Raw genomic sequence first — 22,505 nt, 5'->3', positions numbered from 1 at the left:
AAGCCGTCAAAGCAACCGAAGGTTGTACTTCGAAGTACATTCGCACCTACTCTGTGAATCATTACAAAACCAAAGGCTACACAGCACTGCGATGTGTAAGAATGCAGCACAGTGCACGTCCTCGGTAAGGTGTGTGTTTAGTATGCGTACACATCAAGTACACGTATAGCGACTCACTTCTATTCCTCACATGTACTACCAGGCGTAGTATTTTTAAAGTTTTTTTTACACATTGTGCATATTTTCGGATGTCCAGTTTGGGCCAGCTTGTACCGCACGCGAGGAGAAGGCTGTGAACTTTCTCATACAACATACATGCTTACCTTTTATATTACCTCCATGACTGAGAGATGTGCTCAGCCAATCCGGGTATGGTAAAACGGTGATGTCATAGTTCACGCAGACAGGAGCGTCTTCACAATCTAAAGAGTGAGCACGGCACACACACACACACACACACACACAGCACAATGATGCACCACACGGATCTGAAATAACTTATGTGTGGATGCTAGCAACAACGTCTGACAAGAAACAAAGCCAGGACTGCTAGTCAGTAATTCTTATAAAACAAATGCCTTGGACACCTAGACGTCATGCTTAGCATCGGACAACTAGTGACTACATACGAAGTAGCTACATGTAAAACCAAATTGAGCTGCTCCGACTGGCTCTGCCTGTAGCCTAAACCACTGGGCCGCTTTTGTATTTACTATTTTTAGTCTTCAACTTTACAAATCCATGCACATGTGTACTCTGTACACACTAACACAGTTGAACATACTCTGTCTTAGCAGTGCTTCCAAGCTAGATTGCAGGTTTGCTGCTTGCCCTAGCTGCTGCACTTCAAGTAGAAGCTCCAGCTCAACTTTCACTTGTACCTACACCCACACACAAGATCAGACAGGAAACAAGCAATGTGCATAAATCAATCCCGTGATGAAAATTGCAGTACTGTCGGGCGCCGAAGAATGCAGTGCCAAAGAACAAACAGGCTAGGAGTTCATCAAACACAGCATACCGATGTATACTGGCACAGAAAGAAAAACAGCATCGACAGCATTCTTTATTTTTACTAATTTTCAGTGATGCAACCAATGGGGTTTTCTTCGAACGAATATTCCCTCGAATATTGCTTTGGCGAACAAACGAATTTTCTATAATTCTTCTTCTGATGTGGCCGAGTCACTTCACTCAACCAGACCCACCAGTTATGGTGTCTACTGATCACATGCATAGTAAATATCCACAGGTGAAAGAGCAATTTCACCAAAGAACAAGCTTCACAGTTCTCAGAACATACTTTCTTCACTATCATCCTCGACCTCAACAGTACGGAGGAGATCATGGCCGGAGCTGCATAATACAACGATGCAGCGCGGATTTTTCGAGTTATGGAATATTCGAATGCTACTGCACGTGTGGATTCACAGGAAGTGTGAGTTACGAAGTCTGAAGAACATGTTGGACGGTCTCTGCTGGGATGACAGAAGAAAGGCTTGTGCTAGAGAACAAGAAGTAATAGTTCCTTGACCCTTGCCAAAGCTGAAGTTGAAGACCTTTGCCACACAAAAGCAGAAGGTGTCAAGTCAACGCAAATCAACTCCCGTCCTGCGTGCTGACTATGCTCCATTCAGCAAGATGGATGTAATAGCCCAAAGCCGGCAGCATATGGATGTACGACAAGTTCTGTCCTACCCACTTGGCTCGGCTCTGCTGTCTCTGTGTACATCAGATGGTGCTTTGGCGAAGACGAACAAGTCCGCCCTGCTTCAGCTACTTGAGAAAGTATCTCCGTCTGCAAGTTTGCCTGAAACTGCTCTCGCCAAGTCCAGTGCGCTACGTCAGATGGCACTTTGGCGAAGACGAACAAGTCCGCCCTGCTTCAGTTACTTGAGAAAGTATCACCGTCTGCAAGTTTGCCTGAAACTGCTCCCGCTGAGTCCAGTGCCCTCATTGTTGATGTAATGGCCATGTTGCAAGCACTGAGCCAGAAGTCTATACCAGGTACGTTTTCAGAGTTGGCATCATTCATATTCAAAAGTCTCTCTAACAGCACAATGGTCAAAGTTTCTCAGCGATAGCCAGAACAAGACAGAGCTCATCTCTTTCTTCATGGCAGAATGGTGCAACAGCACAGCTGATCTTTGTGGGAGAGCGCTTTTTGCCACGGCTGGAGATCTATGTATCAAGCTTTCATCAACTGTTGGTTCTGGAATGATCAAGGCAATTTGCATTGAGCTGAAGTGCGCACATGAGGAAGCTGATACTCGCCTCTTGCTGCATGGGAAGCATGCTGTTGACAATGGCTACTCATCGATCACCATCAAGTCACCAGATACTGATGTAGCTGTTCTTGCATGCTGCCTTAGTGCATCATTTCCGGAGCAAGCGAATCTGTACTTCCTCACTGGCTCCAGGGGTAATGTGAGGTTACTTGACATGAAGGCCATTGGAAGTCAGCTTGAACAGTCGGCTTGCAGTGCTCTGTTGGGCATGCATGCTTTCACTGGATGTGAAACAGGCAGTGCATTCCATGGCCGTGGCGAGGCAGCAGCTTTCAGTCTGATACGTGCTGATGGTGAGAAGGGATCCAGTGCTTGTGCTGCTATGTCCTCCTTGGGTCAAACCTTCAATATCTCTTCCACCCACGTACCACCCATTGAGCAGTTTACCTGCTTGCTGTATGAATGTGGTGTTGCCGACATCAACGATGCACGGTATCAGCTTTTCTCCAGCGCAGAAACATCAAAAGACTCCAGCCGCTTGCCTTCATGCAGAGATGCTTTGCTAAAGCACATTGCCAGAGCAAACTATCAAGCTGCTGTATGGAGACGGGCGCTGGAGCCCAAGCCTGACATCACTCCTCCGTGCAGCGATGGTCAAGGCTGGAAGCTCATGGATGGCAAGCTCCAAGTTGACTGGTTATCCTTGGAGCCTGCTCCCAAAGGCCCTCCTTGGGTTTGTCAAGTGCAGCTGCAAGAGCGGTTGCAGTGGAGGTCGCTGCTCCTACAAAGCCCAGTCATTGCGCTGCAAGGATGTGTGTGGCTGTGCAGAAAGCTGTCAGAATAGAGACAATGCCTTGAGTGATGACAATTGATGACATTTTTCTCCTCACTGCCGTGAACAATCTTGTGCATGGGGCTGGTCCTTGTGCAAGATAGTGGAAGATACCCGAGTCTTAGCAGATAATTAATACGTGAAGCATATCCAACGACAGCCTTCTATAATAGTCGTGTATTGACAATGATATTCGACTATCCGGAGTCGACTCGAAGCCAAACTTGATGACTGCATCTTAATGTTTAAAATTATGTCCTAGAGCATGGACATAATTTTCTTGTACACATTATTAATTTATTATCGATGAAATATGTACATGTGCAATCATGTACATGTTCCGTGTGACTTGTTGCCTTAAGCACTCTTGTGAGCCGGCGAAACTGGCCTTCTGTCTACTTTTATGCGCATGACTGCCGGAATCGTAACCAATGTACGCGTACATAATTATGACTGACTATTATGACTGACTTCCTGTACTGTGGATTAAAGTACTGTATGCTTTATCTCTGCGTGTGATGAAATAGTCAGCTGTTTCCTTCATACACTGTTTTCTGATATAATACATGTACATGTTGTTGGTTGACAGCATGTAACAAGGTGGAGGACACCGTGTTCGCAAACACAGCGCCTTTCTACAACCATCCACGGTTGGTAGAGCCCCGGTCGGTCGCGACCATCTGAACCGTATGGGTGTTAGACCCGGTTCTGACCCTCTTTTTAACCCTTTTGAGCACGCATGACGCATTATTACGTCACGTACAGTGTCACTGCTCCCACGCGTGACGTATTATTACGTCGTGAGTGTACATAGCGTACAAGCGCGATTTGCATGAACCGCGTGAGTTCAAACTATCGTAACTCGGTCAATTCTTGGCCGATTCTCACGATTGAAACATGTATCTGCAAGAGAAAACTCTCAGCTTGCCATAGAAACAATTGCCGAAGCGATACGACCCCGGGTTGTTGAGATATGCGACTCGACACGGCAAATTCAAATCGATTTTTTGCGTACTCTGCAGAACACGTATTTTCCATTTTCGATCATTTTCGCGCTATCTGCTGCCATGGAAACTAGATTCAAATGATGGCAGCGGATCTGGGGAGTCCTCAAAAAAATTTGAGCCCAATACGAGCAAGGAGAGTGAAATGGCAGCTGAGGATTTGATCTCCTGGCCGTGCTCAAGTCTGTCGAGCGCGTGCGTGAAGTTTGCCAGACTGTAGCATGGGCTTTTGGTGTCGCTCCGAGCTGAGCTTGGAACTACTTTGTTCCTCGCCTCAAGACCTTTGCAGGAAGCTCAAGATCGTGGAATTCGTCCAAGGGAAGGTAAAGTTATCGATCCTTGAACAGCTACTGCTTTCATAGGAAAAACGCGATTTTTGCAGGTGTTGAAGTGGGGCGGCATTCAGGTAGCGTCGTGCTCAAAAGGTTAAAAAAAGAGTTTGAAAAGAAGAAAGAAGAACAATTCAGAACAAAACTCGCTACTAAGTCTAGGAGTATCCAGAAGACATCCAGGAGTGAACACAGAATACAAGACTGACGGTACGAGAAGTCTAAGACAACTCCCCTAGAATAGAGAGGGCCAGAACCGGGTCTAACACCACTGTCAACCAACATGTACATGTATAATATCAGAAGACAGTGTATGAAGGAAGCAGGCGACTCTACACGACTAGGGCTACAAGATAAAACACATATTTTGTTGCGCGCTCTCGGTGGAAACGAAACTTCACATTTCTCAACCCTGGCCTCCGTGGTAACACCTTAGCTCAGTGGTTAGAGCATCGCTGGCCTCAAGCCAATATCTGGTAAATCCTGGTGGTGAGCGGTGACAGGCAATTTTTTCTTCAGACTTTTCCCGTTTGTGTCTTTCCCTCAAACCCGTTACTGCATGCATTCGAATATTCTTTCTGGTGTCGGTATTCTAGAATATTCCGAATATCCGAATAATCCTTTTAATACATCACTGCTAATCTTGTATTGCATTTCCATTCATTGTGTTTATTTCGCCCGTAAAAGAGGCCTTCTCTCGTAAAAAAACAACAACATGGATAGTTTGCAGGCAACCTGCCTGCACTCAAGAGAGCACTGCATTTCACATAAATCCATTAGAGGTATAGTTTCAACGTTTCGGTCTTCATGACCAGCATCAGGAATGAAGTGGACTATTCAAGTGTAATGAAGCTGCGTGAAGCGTCCTTCAAAATTTTGAAACACCATGGATGTTAGAAGAAAACGCACACAATGCGGTCATCGATACCTTCATTAGTGACAGGTCATTGATCTGCTGCATTGGCAACGTAGCACGATACACCGTAGTTGTTGACCACCACAAAGGTACTCCGAACCCAGCCAAGAGAATAAACACCATGAAGGTGGTCCATAGACGCAACTTTTGGTCTGCAAGTTTGTCTGTTACACATACGACGAGAAAGAAATGGCAGCTTTTAAAATACGCAGCCATGGTCCAGCACTCCTTTATTGCATGTGTGTGCGCGCGCGCGCGTGTGTGTGTGTGTGTGTGTGTGAGGTGTGTGTGTGTGTGTGTGTGTGGTGCCAGGTGTGCATTGGTGGTCGATTCACATGGCATGCCAGTTGTGTGGATTAGACAGTTATCTGGCGCAAGTCTTGATCTGTCTCATTCGGATCTTGATCGCTATCGTTGCTATAAGACAAAATCTGTGGGTGCACATCCAGTGCATTTGCAGATTTGCGAGCTTCTCTTGCGACGGGCGTATACATGGTACATGGTGTGTGTGTGTGTGTGTGTGTGTCTCGCCACCTCTGCTGGAGAAAGTAAGTAATTAACTACGAATGCCCGCTATAGATATGTTTCGTAACACTAATCGTTCCCTGCAGCAGATCTGAACAGCCGAGGGGTCTACTAAATCACGGCTCTTTTTCATATTTGTGTCGGAAAGGTCTATAGCATACTGGTATCGGCTTGGCTTGTGATTACACTAACTTACAACGTATCGACCTGAGGTGTAGAGACTTTATATCGAGCGTGAGGATTACTGTGTATTATACATATTTATCTAATTTGTAAAGACGCAAGGAGAGATCATAACGAGAGTATAGCACTTACCAGCTAATTCTTGTGAATTTGATTGAACTTTTTCTAAAGTGTCCATGCCGAGGTTTGAAACCAGTGGTTCACTTCTGCTACCGTGCAATGATTACTAGTATGTCTATGCCGACGAGTGACACAGTGTATGAAGATTACGTCCAGTCGTCACGCACATGCCTTGGAAATTGTGTGGCCAATCATTCAGCAAGAGTTTACCACTAGAAAGATTAGTCTATCGTAACAGATAACTAGTAAATGAATTACGCGTGGAAGAAATTAATGGTTAATGGTAAACCGATACACCAAGAGCATGCTTTGCAATTTGTCAGTGCTGCCTGCAAATAGTAAAGCTAAAGGTACAGCAACTGCAAGCTAGCTAGCTATTCGCAGTAAAATTGCTCAAAACAATTACATAATATTCTATAATTTTTTGAAAATTTGCAGCAGTACAGTACTACGTCACCGCACTTGTAACAAGGCACGTGATCGAGTGTGAACCCGGCCCGGCCGTAGTGCTGACCCGAATTTGCTAGCAATTCTTCTAGCAAAATATCGAAGAATTTTGAAAGGGAATTTTTGCTGGCAAAATGGAGCAAAATATCGGTGTGTTGGCTGGGAATTGGGAGATTTTACACATATACGGTGCACATGACTCATTTCGGCACAATTTTACCAACACGTGACTCACTTTTTCTCATTTTTGCCAACACGTAACCCACTTTCGGTCAGTTTTCTCACACGTGACACAAATTTTGGAGCAAAAAGGGAGCAAAATATCGAGTGGCCTAGCAAAATGAAAGCAAAATTTCGACGATGCACGAGCAAAATTATGCCGCAAAATATCGAGATTCAGCTGGCAAATTCGGGTCAGCACTACCCGGCCGTCGCGCCTACTGCTACGAACGGCGGAACGCTGGGCGCGCTATAGCGCCGGACCCGTGAATAGTGGTTACCGTCATCGAGCCAAAAATGGACCGGTGTTCACGCGAGGTGCACGTATTTTTGGACTTTACATATGTATCGCTATGTGGCTGTGGCGCGTGGTACGAGACACACCACTTGACCTGGCCCACAGAAAGGCTCTGCTGTTCCTGGCGCATGCATTTGATGCACGCTACAGCTGGCGCTAGTGGTATTTTTCCGTTGATGACCGGTACGCGGTATGCACGCTGAACACTATTTTCAACAACTGAACATTATTCTCTGCTGGAAAATTTGACGTTGGGTTGAATGCAAATTATTTTCATGAGACGAGATGGATATCTAACTTACTTGGACAATGTGACTACAAGTGTTTGAAAAGGACTAACGTGCTAGTATTGTGGAGATTGCGAACGCTCCTCATGGCCAATCGTCGTGTGTTCTCTTCGAATCCTGTTGACCTGGTTCGTTGATTTACCAATTTTCTCAGTTGTTTTTCTTGACCTAATTATGTGATGAGAGTGCTTTGCTATTTTTGGTGGTGGCGTAATTTCAGCATCCGTTGGTCCAGGCTTGCTTTCAGTGCAATGTCAATGAGCTTCGCCAGCTCATCCAAAATCGTGAAGATGTGAACGTCCAGGTTAGCCCTGCTTGCGTAATGTTTTGTTACGTTGATGATTGTTTTGTGTCACACAAGTTGAGCTTAACCACTCAAGCTTGCTTCGATACACTCCTACATGCCTTCGCTTGTGATTGTGTGTGTGCGTGTGTGTGTGCGTGTGTGTGTGTGCGTGTGTGTGTGTGTGTGTGTATGTGTGTGTGGTGTGTGTGCATGTGTGTGTGTGGTGTGGTGTGTGAATGTGTGTGTGTGGTGTGGTGTGTGAATGTGTGTGGTGTGACCACTGTGAAGTAGTGCAGAACAGTGTGAGTCTACTGACATAAGGACAAGACTGCAGTTGTTGCCAGTACAAACCAGTACAGTCATGTCGTTACACATTATCACACACCCGGTATAAGCATGATGGCAATGGGCATGGACGAACTGGGACTGACCATGACTGTGTTAGTGCGGCATTGATGAAATACACAATCCTACACAGTTGCGAGGGCAAGACGCTCTGATCTTGCCGAGGTCTGTGAGTGATCTCGCCCGAGGTCGCGACGCCCAAGGGGCGTAGCCCCGCCCGACGCAACTGTAGGATCGTGGTTCATACATGGCCCACCTCCCGAACAACTAACTTCACTCGGCAATTCACCTACGGCACACCCGACGAACAACAGCACTCGGTCCAGATAAGATCAGATTAAAGTCAGGTTCAAAGTGGTTGGTAATATTTATTTCATCATGAACTGGAAACTAAGATAGGCCACTGAAAATATAATTCAACATCCGAAAATGTGTTGCGCGTCTTGCTCACTGGAATAGCTGCAGATCAACACAGAGCTTTCACTACGAAAAAAATTAACTGGTGATACTGTTCAAAAGCAGAGTAACATGGAAATTGGAATAGGCGTCGACACCGACGGCAAGATCACAAAAAAATTACCAAGGCCCTGATCAGAGCGGCATGCACAATGCAGCTTCGTAGGATTATGAATCTGAGTCACACGTGGCACGCCATACAATCAAGTTTACTCGGTCCCGAAGAGGTCCATTCCGCTACAGTGTCGCATTGGAAAGCAAAGTGGGTGATACTGTAGTATGAAATGAAAGCTGAGAACGGCTACAGAGACGGTATTTGCAGATCTAAAATTCACCTGCGCGTCTCTGTGACTGGTGCAGGTGTAAATCACGGCTTACCTTTTACTGGAAAAAAACAAAATGGGTGGTAGTGTTCAGTGAAGGGTACTATTCAATTTGAAAACGGCTCCTGAGAAGTTATTTCCCGAGCCAAAATTTAACTGAGCGTTGCGCAGGAGAGGACCAGCCGCAGATGGCGCCTCCAGTGCGAGAAGCTCTGCTGGCGACAAGCTTCCAATCAGGGCGTCAACATCAGCGTCAACGACGCCAGCAGGACTCAAGGCCGGAGCAGGATGGCTGGGTAGTGACACGGCGCTCGAAGCACTAGTACTGGTATTTGTGCCGGTCGACGGAGGGACACTGGACACGGCCGGCGTAGACGCTGAGCTGCACACGGGGTCAGCTAAAAGAAGATCAACGAGGCTAGGTGATTGTGGACGCGCGGCGGTGTCACTAGCGTCTGTCGGCATATCAGTAAATAAATAAATCAGATCTCGCCCAAACTCGGATGTTGCGCGACTGATGTTGCTGTAGCAGGCGGCGCTGGTACACCAACCAGAACTGCTGCCATTCCTCGTTCCTGCTCCTCCGTTGGTCGGCAGTAGCTGGTCAAGGACTGGGCGTTCTTGTGCCCAGTGATGGCCATAATGTGTCGTTCAGGGACATTCTCCGTATTCAGGCGGCTGACGGTGTACGCCCTCAGGCAGTGATTAGTGTATGTTTTTGACGTTTTGGCATCCGCTGAAATTGTCTTCATGATGTCGCCGAGCATGTTCTTTCCAATTGGGGCCTTCGTAAACCAGTACTTCTCACGGGGAGAGTAATTCAACTTCGGCCATTGAAAGAGGCGGTCGCACTGGCGGTCGCACTCTGGGTGCAGACGACTGATCATTCTATGGACCGAAAAGACTTGGCTTGCGTTCTGGATGCGGCCAGCTGGTGCGGCAATGGCGCCCAGCTGGTGATTCTTCTGGGCGAAGTCCGTACCGAGCTTGATGTAATCATCACCATTGTCGTCTTTGAGGAAGACCAGATCTTCCTTCCTCATGATGCTTTGCAATTCGCGGCTGCGGATGCCGAAGTGGAGGGTGACATAGAACCACACCTGCTGGACAAGGCACTTGGCGACCTTCTTTGTGTCGAATAGGTAGTTAATCTTGTTCATGTCACTTTCGGTAATAATGTCCTTGTGAGCAATGGGGCTCATCTCACCTTCTCTCTTCAGTTTCTTTATCATTCCGTCGAACGTGTCGTTCGCGCGGCGAAACTCTGAGTCCTTGAATATGTTGAAATCCCATCCGAGATCATTTAAATGCCTCTGTATGCCTGACTGGAATCCTTTTTTCGAGTTGTACTGGTACGTGTCACCCTTGTGCGTCCTCATTCCGACGTAACACTTACAAAGCACATGGTCGAGGTCATCTTTGGAGCATGCTTTTAGGTCCAACGTCAAACTAGATTTCTTCATGAATGTTTCAAAAACAGACACCCAGATGTTCGTACTGTCCCTTGTACTCTTCGGCGTACGATCCGCTATCACGGAGTCTACATCGACATCGGTCACGGAAGCAAAACGTTTAGGGGCGGGTTCAGCCATTTCGGGACAGGGAAAATAGATGAGAGATGTATTTGAAGCATTGGTTGAATGTACAAGACGAAAAATGTATCGTTTCCTGTATAAACGGAAGACAGCGACGTAGGTGAGGAGATGGACGGAAAGCAGTATCGTCTGTGTACTATTCTTGCCTTGCTACAACCAATGCTGACATGCATGTACCTGGTAGTGCTGGACAAAACCTTAGTACATGCACATGCGCGCCGCAATGCTATTTGACTCCTGATCTTGACCGGCTCACTGCTGATCTTGACCGGCTAAGCGGTCAAGATCGTCTGATCTTGACCACTTATTCTGTCGGCCCATTGGCTGTCACCTGGCAACAAGCATGTGCCATGTATGAATACATTGAATTAGCCGAAACAATTGTGTCCATTCCATCAAGAGTACATAACCCCCAAGAGTGTGCAACTCCAGCTATGGGGTGTGCGTCACACGCGACGGCAGGACTTCACATCACATGACGAACTCGTACCAATTATTTGAACCCTGTGCGTAATAGAGTGCTTTGGGTTCAGCTCTCTTGTGGTCACTTTGCACTGCTTGCCAGCATGACCTAGTGAACCATGTCACGTGATGTGGAGTTCTGTCGTCACAGCACCGGATAGTTATGCAGGCACGTGCACACTCTGGTGGCAGGGGTTATGTACTCTCGATTCCATTGACATTCCTAGCCAGGCCAGGCAAGCCTTGAGCGGTTCCTGCATTGTCAACTGACGACAAAGGTCGACAGTGAAGGCTCCATGCACGGAAAGAATTTCTACGGCGCATGTGGCGGGCGGGTCACAACTGATGATTAATTAAATGAAGGTGCAATGGTCCCAGAATGTAATCAACTATAGAGTGAAGCTGTTCATGAGATCTCCAAAATGTGCTCCCCATGCACAGGTGCCCCTCTCATCCAACGTCATATGATTAGAAACGGCTCTCTGGTCTTGGTTTTAGCAGGGTTATAGCCAGGACAAAATTGTGGGGGGGGGGGGCACGGGGAAACAAAGAGTTCAACCATTTTTTCTAATGTTCCACTACAAAGATGCCATGTTTACAGTCTACAATAGCAGCAGACTAGCTGACAGAGCACTGCTGTTACTCTACATGTGTCTGTCTGTCTGTGTCTGTGCATGCATGTGTGTCTGTCTGTCTGTCTGTCTGTTTGTCTGTCTGTGTGTGTTTTTTTCAGGATTCAGAACGTCGGTCACCACTGCATGCTGCCGCCCATGTGGGCGATAGCGAGTGTGTTAGCCTATTGATTTTGAATGGTGAGCTGGTTACTGGATGCACACAGTTAGTGGTACACTTGTACTTCCTGCCTTTGTTTTCCATGGTCCTGATTGTAGTGTTTCTCCACTCGTTATCTCGCTAACCTTCTTGTGTGAGGAGACAATGTTGCTATCTACGTGTACTGCATTGCAAGATTTTTGAAGCATGTCGCTTTAGGCATTCTGTAGCACTCTTTTGTGGTGTGTTGATTTCCTGAATGCGTGTCCATTTGTGTGTGTGTGTGTGTGTGTGTGTGTGCACGTGTGTGTGTGTGCGTGTCTGTCTGTCTCCCTGTCTCTCTGTCTGTCTGTCCTTACACAATACCCTAGGCGCGCGAGTTAACTGCAAGGATAACCGCTGGTTAACACCTTTGCACCGCGCTTCGGCTTCAGGTCATGATGTAAGTCTACAAGTGGACAACCTACAGTGTAGTACTACTGCTGTAGTACATATACCATCATGCTTATTGAGCAGTGATTATGTGCCTCACGCCAGCATTGCCACCTGGACTCCATGAAGAGATCAATGATGGTGCAATAGATGAAACAGGCGATTTGGAACACGGTGGTGCGTGTGTGTGTGTGGGGGGGGGGGGGGGGTGCATAATTATGATGATGACAGAGAGTAGAAAGACAAACCATAGGTCATCAATTACGACAAGAGACCTCTGGTGATGATCTTGCTGCTTTGTAATGAATGTCAAGAGTACATAATCCCCAAGAGTGTGGAACTCCAGCTATGGAGTCTGCCACGGCAGAACTTCACATCACGTGACCAACCCGTACACATTATTTGCAGCCTGTGCATGATAGATGCAGGGTTGTACGCAGCCCTGCTTTGGGCTCAACTCTCTTGTGGTCACGTTGCACTGTTTGCCAGCGTAGCCTTTGGAACCATGGCACGTGATGTGATGGTCTGCCGTCGTAGCACTGTATGGAGGTTATCCAGGCAGTTGCACAGGGAGTTGCACACAGTCTTGGGGGTTATGTACTGTTCTTAATATCAAGAGTCCATTGTCCCCTGGGGGGATTATGGACTCTTGATAATATCTATAGTCCGTGGCCGGGTCATCAAATGGCTCACACCAGGCCGTCAACCAGTCTATAGTTGTCGACATCCTAGGCTCGTTCACGCCAGAGCATTGCTCACCTTGTCATGAAGCCCAAGAGTTTGGAGTTGGATTAGATTTGATCAAAGCTCTGTGAGCTGAAAAATAGAGAGGTTGATTCGAGATGGAATCATGAGTGTGCACATCGAGATGATGGTGGCTGTAGTCGGATGTTGTGCCTGGCAGAACATAGAGCTGTGATACTGGTGAGTGGCTCCTGCGTTATCAACTGACCATGTGTACTTCACATACGGTAGTAATATGGCGGAGATCTGGCTTTCAGCAATCCCACCGTCAGTAGGAAGGTGGTCTTGTGATTGGGCCAGGATTGGCTTGCCGCTAAGCAATGGTAGATCGACGGCAGATGGATTGTGTTCACCGTGTTCTGTGTACACACGGCCACTGCTACGTTGACTGTAGCATGGAGACGGCTTGATAACAATTGCTCTTGAGCCCTGCGTGGACTGGTGTCTGTGATTGTCGTTTTGGACAGTTTGTGTGCCTGTGTATTTGTGTTTGTGTATGTGAGTGTGTGTGTGTGTTTGTGTATGTGAGTGTGTGTGTGTGTGTGTGTGTGTGTGTGTGTGTGTGTGTGTGTGTGTGTGGTGGTGGTGGTGGTGGTGGTGTGTGTGTGTTTGTACATGTGCTGTCGCACTGTGTATTTGCAGGAAGTTGTGCGAACATTGCTGAAGCACTCGGCTGATGCTACTGCTCGCGACAAGAATTGGCAGACACCACTGCATATAGCAGCGAACAATAACCATGTCATGTGCGCCGAGGTTTTAGTCCCATTCGTCAATAGCTTGAACATCACGGATCGTGCTGGTCGAACAGCACTGCATCATGCTGCTTATGAAGGTCACGTGGAGGTACGTGTTCTTAGTAACTTCTTACCTAACTCCCCAGAGTGTGGAACTGCCCATGGGTAGCGGACACAACTCATTTTCAGAATTACACCATTTTTATAACGTGATCAGCTTGATGCCTGCATTCAAGGTGCAAGCTTGGCCGCTACAGGCAACATAGTTTTATGTACAGTCAGGGGCATTGCATCACGAACCAACGATGTAGCTTTGAAAATGACTGTGTTTGATGGTTGTAGATTAGACGGGGATGGAGAGGTCGTTGGATGTCAGTATCACATCAGTCAGTGGTGTGCTAATTGTTGCACGTTCTGACTCACTACTATCCTGCTTATAATTGTTAGTGTTGGGCACAACGGATAACTTGTGAACTTTTGGTCTTCTCTTTTTAATTTCAAAGATTGTACAGGTATGTGGTGTTTCACACTCTGGGTAGCTATGTACTCTTGGTGTTATTCGCTGTGGTAATGTGTATTCCATACTTGGCTTCTGTTTGCTCTTCTAGATGGTGTCGCTCCTTTTGGCCAAAGGTGCCCAAAGCAATGCTTCTGACCGCAAGGATCGACGACCTCTTCATTGGGCAGCTTACCGAGGTGAGTACATGTACCACATTTGCAGGGGCGTGGCTGGTCCCCCTTTTAGGGGAGGGGAGGGGGGGGGGGGGGGGTGCACGGCCGCATATGTGTAGGAAGGCTGTTGCATGTCATTCATGGTCTTTGTGTGCATACTGAACCTAGGTCGAAATTTTAGGGGGGGGGGGGGCACGTGCGTGCATTTGCCAGCGTATAGTGCGCCCTTTCAATGCACTAGTTCAGGCTAACCATGTTCTTACTCATGTAGTGTGATGTAGTGTGTGAGAGTATGATGTAGTGTGTGAGGCAGTGTGTGAGTGTGATGTAGTTGATGGTGGCAGTGGTGAGCCTGTCACATTTTGCACTACATTGTAATGAACAAGGAGTACAATTTCATTGCTAGTTCCTGTTTCTTGTGATGGGGTTGTCAGATACATGTACCCTTAGTCGTGGCAACACGTTATGACCGTTTTAGTGCTATTTTCAATACTGATGCCATTGTTGTGATATGGTTTTAATGCTATTTTCAACGCTATGATGATGTTCTTTATTGGGTTCATGATACTTTGTTTAGGCAGTTACTTCATTGATGCTGGCCAATATCCGAATTGTTTGTGACTTCACAAGCTGTTTCTGGTGCTGTGTGTGGGTGTTGTGCTTGGAGCATAGTCAGAACAGGGGCGTAACTAGGTCATGGTGTATGTACCTCACGAACTGTGAGGCTTGGTGAGGTCCACAGCCTGACCATGTACTCGTACGTGTTGTGTGCTTGTGCGCTTGTGCGCTTGTGCGGATACATGTGGAGGCATGTTTGTGCGTGCATGTTTGTGTGTGTGTGTGTGTGTGTGGCTGTGCGGATGCGTATGTGCATTATTGGTGTGTATATGAATATGTGTTGTTTCAGGTCACTGTGACTGTATTCTAGCTCTGATTGAGAATGGCAACTTGAACGTTCAAGACAAGGAGGTATGGTTGCTGTGCCTTGACTCCTCTAGACTAAAGCCTGTCCAGGAACAGTTCTACTTCTCAATTTGTGAAAGGACAGGCGGCAGCCCACTATGACGTTGTGTACTTTCTATGTGTCATCAATTCAAGTTCTCAGTTGGTTTCACTAGCAACCATTGTTAATGGTACTGAACTTGACAGAAAAACCTCACAATCAATCACTACTGATAAAGTCACTACCAGTATTTAGTCGATTTAGTATTCACGAATTCGGGGCACCTGAGAAATCGACACCTTTGACTCGCTTCTACTCTCTAACATACGTGTATTTTGATCAACTAAATGCTGATTTGTTAGATGTAGAGGTTGTGCGATTGCTGATTGTTGCACTTATGTGTGCGTTGTGTGTTTCCTCCATGCTGTCTGTTGTCCCATGCAGATGTACACTGCTCTTCATGCAGCTGCAGCCAATGGGCAGGTGCATGCCTTGAAACTGCTGTTGGACCTGGGCGCTGAGGTATGTATATAGACGATATGCACTGTTTTCGTATCATCACGAGCGTGTCTTGCTCCAGCCAGGTATGAATTTCATGCAGTGTGAGTCAACCAGCGGCGGGCACTGTGCATCCCCGGGTCTGTTAACACTGGGATGTGCCAGGTCTATAAACACTGGGCTGTGCCAGGTCTGTATACACTGAGCTGTGCCAGGTCTATAAACACTGGGCTGTGCCAGGTCTATAAACACTGGGCTGTGCCAGGTCTATAAACACTGGGCTGTGCCAGGTCTATAAACACTGGGTTGTGCCAGGTCTATAAACACTGGGCTGTGCCAGGTCTATAAACACTGGGTTGTGCCAGGTCTATAAACACTGGGTTGTGCCAGGTCTATAAACACTGGGTTGTGCCAGGTCTATAAACACTGGGCTGTGCCAGGCCTATAAACACTGGGATGTGCCAGGTCTATAAACACTGGGCAGTGCCAGGTCTGTAAACACTGAGCTGTGCCAGGTCTATAAACACTGGGCTGTGCCTGGTCTATAAACACTGGGCTGTGCCAGGTCTGTAAACACTGAGCTGTGCCAGGTCTATAAACACTGGGCTGTGCCTGGTCTATAAACACTGGGTTGTGCCTGGTCTATAAACACTGGGTTGTGCCAGGTCTATAAACACTGGGTTGTGCCAGGTCTATAAACACTGGGCTGTGCCAGGTCTATAAACACTGGGTTGTGCCAGGTCTATAAACACTGGGTTGTGCCAGGTCTATAAACACTGGGATGTGCCAGATCTATAAACACTGGGCTGTGCCAGGTCTGTAAACACTGAGCTGTGCCAGGTCTATAAACACTGGGCTGTGCCTGGTCTTTAAACACTGGGCTGTGCCAGGTCTGTAAACACTGAGCTGTGCCAGGTCTATAAACACTGGGCTGTGCCTGGTCTATAAACACTGGGTTGTGCCAGGTCTATAAACACTGGGTTGTGCCTGGTCTATAAACACTGGGCTGTGCCAGGTCTATAAACACTGAGCTGTGCCAGGTCTATAAACACTGGGCTGTGCCTGGTCTATAAACACTGGGCTGTGCCAGGTCTATAAACACTGAGCTGTGCCAGGTCTATAAACACTGGGCTGTGCCTGGTCTATAAACACTGGGCTGTGCCTGGTCTATAAACACTGGGCTGTGCAAGGTCTATAAACACTGGGCTGTGCAAGGTCTGTAAACACTGGGCTGTGCAAGGTCTATAAACACTGGGCTGTGCCAGGTCTATAAACACTGGGCTGTGCCTGGTCTATAAACACTGGGCTGTGCAAGGTCTATAAACACTGGGCTGTGCCAGGTCTATAAACACTGGGCTGTGCCAGGTCTGTAAACACTGGGCTGTGCAAGGTCTATAAACACTGGGCTGTGCCTGGTCTATAAACACTGGGCTGTGCCAGGTCTATAAACACTGGGCTGTGCCTGGTCTATAAACACTGGGCTGTGCCAGGTCTGTAAACACTGAGCTGTGCAAGGTCTATAAACACTGGGCTGTGCCAGGTCTGTAAACACTGAGCTGTGTGCATCCCCTGAAGGGGCTGCTACTCAAGCTCCGACTTCAGTACATACACATAGTAATGTCCAGCCGTATGGGATACCACTGTATGCGGCAGCTTGCTTTTGCTCTCGTGTATGTTCTGTGCAGCTTGAGCCACGCAATGTGTATGGCAACACACCACTACATGTAGCTTGCCATAATGGCCAGGACATTGTCGTCAATGAGCTGTTGGCATACGGAGCGGAGATCAATGCTACCAATAACAAAGGCCAGGTGAGTCGTGCGGCGGGTTGTTAGCCACTGGTCTATCCTTACCTCCTTCACCTTTCCTGTACCTCTTTTTTTTGGCCTTGAGGCCATATGTGGACGGTCAAAGAATGAGTGCATTGTGTGTGTGTGTGTGTGTGTGTGTGTGTGTGTGTGTGTGTGTGTGTGTGTGTGTGTGTGTGTCTGTGTGTGTATGCACGTGTGTGTGTACGTGTGTATATGTGTGTGTGTGTGTTTGCTTGTATTGTGGGTATCGTGCACCTCGTCTGCTTTATTCTTCCTACACTGCAGACACCTCTCCACTATGCTGCTGCATCGAATCACGGTGCTCTCTGCTTAGAGCTGCTGGTGTCTGAAGGTGCTAACCCCAACATTCAGGTTAGTTCCAAAGTCGCTGTGTAGGCGTATTGTTGGCAGGTGACTGTCGTTTGGCATGAAACTCGGAGTTACAACAAACAACTCTTTCCATGCTGTCTACACTGTGCAGTCGCAGTGTAAGTATACTACGGATTTTCCCTGTCTGGTCAGCCAAGACATATTCGGCTGCAATAGTTTCAGACATCGGGGCTAGTTTACAATTATATGCCGCTTGTATGTTTGTGTGTAAGCACACATGTATTGATGTTGGTATAGCTGATGTGTGTAAGCACACATGTATTGATGTTGGTATAGCTGATGTGTGTAAGCACACATGAGTACATCCAGACGTGACCTGATTCATACGTTAGAGAGGTTCCGCACTACGTAAAGTTGGGCAACTTTACGTTAGTGGGCGGGAAAAAAACCGTGAATTCGTGAGTTTGCACTCCACTTACGGAAAGTTGTCTACGTAGAGTACGTAGATCGGACTCTGATAACGCAGCTGGTCCGTAAGTGGATTGGGGTACAAATTGATGACTCTCTCCCCAGATCGATCTGGTCGTACACTGCCGCGTTCGGAGTTGCCAAGGGCAGCTACGTGATTTGAAAACTCCGTATGGCGGAACACAGATGCGCATGCAGTTTACGTAAGACTTTCCGTAGATCGATTCCTTTTTTTACTAACGTAATTACGTTATGCGGAACCTCTCTATTGTAGGTGAATTTGCATCAACAATTATGATTGTGAACATCAAGTTGACTTGGTGTGTATTGTCACGATTACCCATGACCAATGAGACATTGCTGTTGCTCTCCTTGTCCTTACCGTTCTTGTCGTCCTCGTCATCATCATCATCATCATCATCATCACCGTTATTGTGCAGTCCAATGATGGAAGAACACCTCTACACGTGACGGCCCTCCATGGCTTGTACACCCGAGCTACTGCTCTTGTGCGACACAGTACGTTGTTTTATGATCTTGTTTTGTTCAGTGTGCTGCCATGTGGGGAGGGGACTACTTTCTATTTCTTTTGTCTTTTCTTCTGCATTTGTTTTGTATATCTATTCTCACTACTCAATCTGTGGACAGCATGCTGTTTCGTTCTTTGTGAACTCCTCAGCGCAGCACAGAGAAAGTGAGGCCGAACCTGATAGCAATGAAAATAAAATTTCCAAAGCCAGATTTAAATCAGGCCCGAACGTACCTTGCCAGAGTGCTCAAACTGACAAGTCAGCGAGCTCTGCGTATATCTATTCTCACAATGGATCAGGGTAAAACAAGAAGCGTTGTTACTGCTGATGCTGCTGTCGTTCATCATCATTGTCACTGTCACCTTGTGCATTTTCCTTCTACAGACGCTGATGTGAATATCTCTGATAAGCAAGGAAACACACCCATTCATATCGCGGCACGCTATGGCCATGAGTTGCTAGTGGAGATGCTCTTGCATTCCGGAGCTGAAGCTAATCGGTTAGTAGCACTGCGGCCTGCATGCCTTGCAGACACTTAAGGCAAGTTTGGGCATGTTCCATTGGTAGGATTCGGACCTAGATCAACCGGATCCACTGGATTCGCACCCTTTCGATTGGTCGAATCCAGATTCGGATCCAACGGATTCGGATCCGGCCAACCCACCTCGGGGAGCAGGGTTGACCGGATCCAATCGAACGAATGTGGAGTTTTCATGCCAAAACTGTTGATTGGCAAAAAAGAATCCGCTGGATCCGGTCGACCCTGCTCCCCGAGGTGGGTCCAAATCCGTCGGATCCGAATCCAGATTCGACCAATCGACAGGATGCAAATCCAGTGGATCCAGTGGATCTGGTTGATCTAGTTCCGGGATCCTACCAATCGAACATGCCCAAGGGTTATTGCTGATGAAAGTCATGATTCATGAAACAACCCCATGGCACTGGAAGTACTTGCAGTGATCTTTTATCAGTTTCTAAATTTCTTGCTCCCTGGCTATCGCCAGGTTCACTGATGATAAATCCTGTTTGAAAATGACCATACTTCATGTATATAGCCATATGGGTAGGCTACAGTATGGTAAGCTACGTCTCTGACTTGCTATTAGAATTGCATTCTACAGTCACGTAATGTGTGCATGAGAGATCAAACTGACAGATAAGGGAAGAAGCTGTGACACTGCTTGGATGAAGAGCCCTATCTTGTATCTATTTGTGATGCCTGCTGGCTGAGAGAGTTCTTGTTCCTGATTGAATGTGTTCTATTTTTTGTTTCTCTGTTGTAGACGAGGTCCAAGTGGTATGACTCCGCTGCATCTAGCATGTCTAAACGGCCACACCGACTGCTGTAGAACGTTGCTGGGCGTGTGCGATGACGTGTCGGCTAGAGACAGCAACGGTCGCACTCCCCTGCACGGTGCAGCGTGCTCCGGGTGAGTGCATGTGCAGGCATGTGTACTGTTGTTTTGTTCCCGTTTGTACAGTGACCCACCGACAAAGCATGTTACGGTGCTGAAACCATGTAAGGCACTGTCCCTCTCAACCCAGGACCTTTCTGAGGCAGAATCTGATCATATGTGTGTGGGCTGATACACATTTAGGCATTGCTACTGATACGGCTTGTTTTTTTTTCTAGTCCCATTTTCCGTACAGAAAGGTATTTCTTCCACTGTCTGACTCTGATGTCCTATCCGTAACAAACTCAATCTTACCTCCAATATATGTGTTGTTTGCACAGCCAGAATTGACGTCTTGGGTGGGTGTGTGCGTGTGTGTGTGTGTGTGCGTGCGTGCGTGCGTGTGTGCTTGTGTGAGTGTGCGTGTGTGTGCACATGCTTGGATTTGTGTTGGTTTTGGTATGCCCACACATCTGTGTGCGGTTGGTTATCCTTGTCACTACAGCAATATGGACCTAGTTGACTTGTTGATTGAGCATGGAGTTGGAGTGAATGAGAAGGACAACCTTGGAAAGTAGGTGCTTTGCAGAAAACTTCTCTTCTGTCTAGCTGGAATGTTGAAAAAATTCTTCCTGGAAATATCCATAGTGCCTGTCACAGAGTTGAGCAAAAATAGTAAAATGGCTTGCAGGATTTCCCAGGTTGTTTTTAATTATTGCTGGGCCGGTGGAATGAGGTTAGAAGTAGTCTGACTGGGGAGAAGGGTCATGTCCCCTGGGAAAATTGAAGAATGGCCCGAACAGTACAATGTTATAGGCGATTCACACGACAGGCACATCCATGTTTACAGGAAAATCACCATGGAGATATTCCTGCGGACGACCAAAATTTGTCCGCGGGAATCAAAAGTGTCCATGGCCTTTTCGCCCGCGGATGCACTCATCTGCGGGCACTTTTGCAGTTATGAGCCTGTGAGGCCGATCCAAGCCTGCGCGGCTCTACTTGCTACGAAACATGTAACAGTGCGGAAATCGCGCAGACCTTCGAGTACAACAGCAGTTTTGGCATGAATGAAAATCATGCTACCCTACACTACCCTTTACTACGCTAGGCTACAGTTAGAACCCCGTACCATGTAGCCGGCCCGGCCCTGGCCCGACCCGCGGATACTACGTGTATGTACATGTTGTTAGGTTGACAGGATGTTCCAAGGTGGAACCAAACAACATGCACCCTCCTGTGAAAGAGTGGCGCCCCCCTACTGATTTGCCGATTTTGTGTTTTCATGCCATTCAACAAAAATGCGGTCGATATTCTGTAACAGAGGGTTCATAGAGGCACACTTGTCTGGGGTGAAGTCGGGGGTTCGCCCTGTACGTTGCATTTGATATGGGAAGGCAATTTTGGAAACTGGAAAAATGGGTTATGGGGTAACTGTTTTGTGTTTTCCCTGCCCCCCCCTACTATTTTGACCTGGCTAGAACCCTAAAGTGTATGTGTGTGTGTGTGTTGTGGACTGTCTGCAGGACTCCACTGCACTATGCAGCATGCCACACCAAGTATAACTGCGTGCTGACACTGGTGTCTCAGTGCGAGGATATCAACTCTGCCGATGAGACTGGTTGTATGCCACTGCACTATGCAGCAGCCAACGACTCCGAGTCTAAGTAAGAGTTTTAAACATACCGCTGCACATGCTCAGTGCTAGTGCTAGCTGTAGGATAGACCAGTTCATGGTCAACCCCGGTCGTATGCGTTGGGTTTAGCGCTCTGCTACTTTGTAGTGCAGAATAGCTACAGTGAAGTTTGGATATAGCTACCTCGCATATAAAAACTTTGAGGTTTCAGCTACTGTCGTGGACATGGCAATCCGGTCGCAGGTCAAGCGGCCCAAGGGCGCTGGCCATACAGCCATGAGTACACATATAGTACACACATTCAGTTTGGCTGGTCGCATCGGATCAAAACGTGCACTGCATGCATCGTTCTGTACGCTCTGAGGGCACCGGCCCCGGTCATTCGACCAGATTTCCATGTGCACGACAGTAGTTTCTGTTGCCCAAGTCTCGTAATAAGTCCTTTCCAAAGGTCAGGTTTAGCGACTTTTGCGGCTAGCAAGTTACTTTCTTTCCATGTGGATGGTTGAACCTTTCCTGCAAACTGTGTCAACACATGGTCTCTGCAATACTGTATTCACCGCTGTTGAAGGGCAGTGGTGTAGCATTGAGGGAGTGTGCGCTGCAAATTCCACCTACTTGTACATTTTAAAGTCCGAACAATGGAGGTTTGTCAGATCTTGTTTCTGTTTGGTGTTTAATCTTAC

General features: G+C 47.3%; 2 protein-coding genes across 2 annotated transcripts in view; one reads left to right on the top strand and one right to left on the bottom strand.

The window, feature by feature from the left end:
• The window catches only part of LOC135826437 (GPI transamidase component PIG-S-like), a 23,362-nt gene extending 16,820 nt beyond the window's left edge, over positions 1-6,542 (bottom strand). Inside the window, exons 1-4 of the mRNA XM_065339051.1 lie at positions 6,150-6,542; positions 5,322-5,473; positions 785-881; positions 324-422 (exon numbers count right to left, since the gene is read on the bottom strand). Of these exons, the coding sequence (XP_065195123.1) occupies positions 324-422; positions 785-881; positions 5,322-5,473; positions 6,150-6,195 (394 nt within the window). The 5' untranslated portion in view covers positions 6,196-6,542. The remainder of the gene's footprint in view (positions 1-323; positions 423-784; positions 882-5,321; positions 5,474-6,149) is intronic.
• A 766-nt stretch (positions 6,543-7,308) lies between these two features.
• LOC135826428 (serine/threonine-protein phosphatase 6 regulatory ankyrin repeat subunit A-like) overlaps positions 7,309-22,505 on the top strand; it is a 30,248-nt gene continuing 15,051 nt past the window's right edge. The window contains exons 1-15 of the mRNA XM_065339042.1: positions 7,309-7,516; positions 7,609-7,692; positions 11,589-11,667; positions 11,998-12,068; positions 13,445-13,645; positions 14,145-14,232; positions 15,116-15,177; positions 15,596-15,673; positions 17,335-17,460; positions 17,746-17,832; positions 18,699-18,777; positions 19,173-19,287; positions 20,072-20,218; positions 20,688-20,756; positions 21,709-21,849. Coding sequence (XP_065195114.1) covers positions 7,475-7,516; positions 7,609-7,692; positions 11,589-11,667; positions 11,998-12,068; positions 13,445-13,645; positions 14,145-14,232; positions 15,116-15,177; positions 15,596-15,673; positions 17,335-17,460; positions 17,746-17,832; positions 18,699-18,777; positions 19,173-19,287; positions 20,072-20,218; positions 20,688-20,756; positions 21,709-21,849 — 1,469 coding nt within the window. The 5' untranslated portion in view covers positions 7,309-7,474. The remainder of the gene's footprint in view (positions 7,517-7,608; positions 7,693-11,588; positions 11,668-11,997; positions 12,069-13,444; positions 13,646-14,144; positions 14,233-15,115; positions 15,178-15,595; positions 15,674-17,334; positions 17,461-17,745; positions 17,833-18,698; positions 18,778-19,172; positions 19,288-20,071; positions 20,219-20,687; positions 20,757-21,708; positions 21,850-22,505) is intronic.

The sequence above is a fragment of the Sycon ciliatum genome, chromosome 1 (genome assembly GCF_964019385.1).
Source record: "Sycon ciliatum chromosome 1, ocSycCili1.1, whole genome shotgun sequence".
Classification (NCBI taxonomy): Eukaryota; Metazoa; Porifera; class Calcarea; order Leucosolenida; family Sycettidae; genus Sycon; species Sycon ciliatum.
Note: the sequence above shows the minus strand (reverse complement) of the source record. Positions and strands in the feature narration are given on the sequence as shown.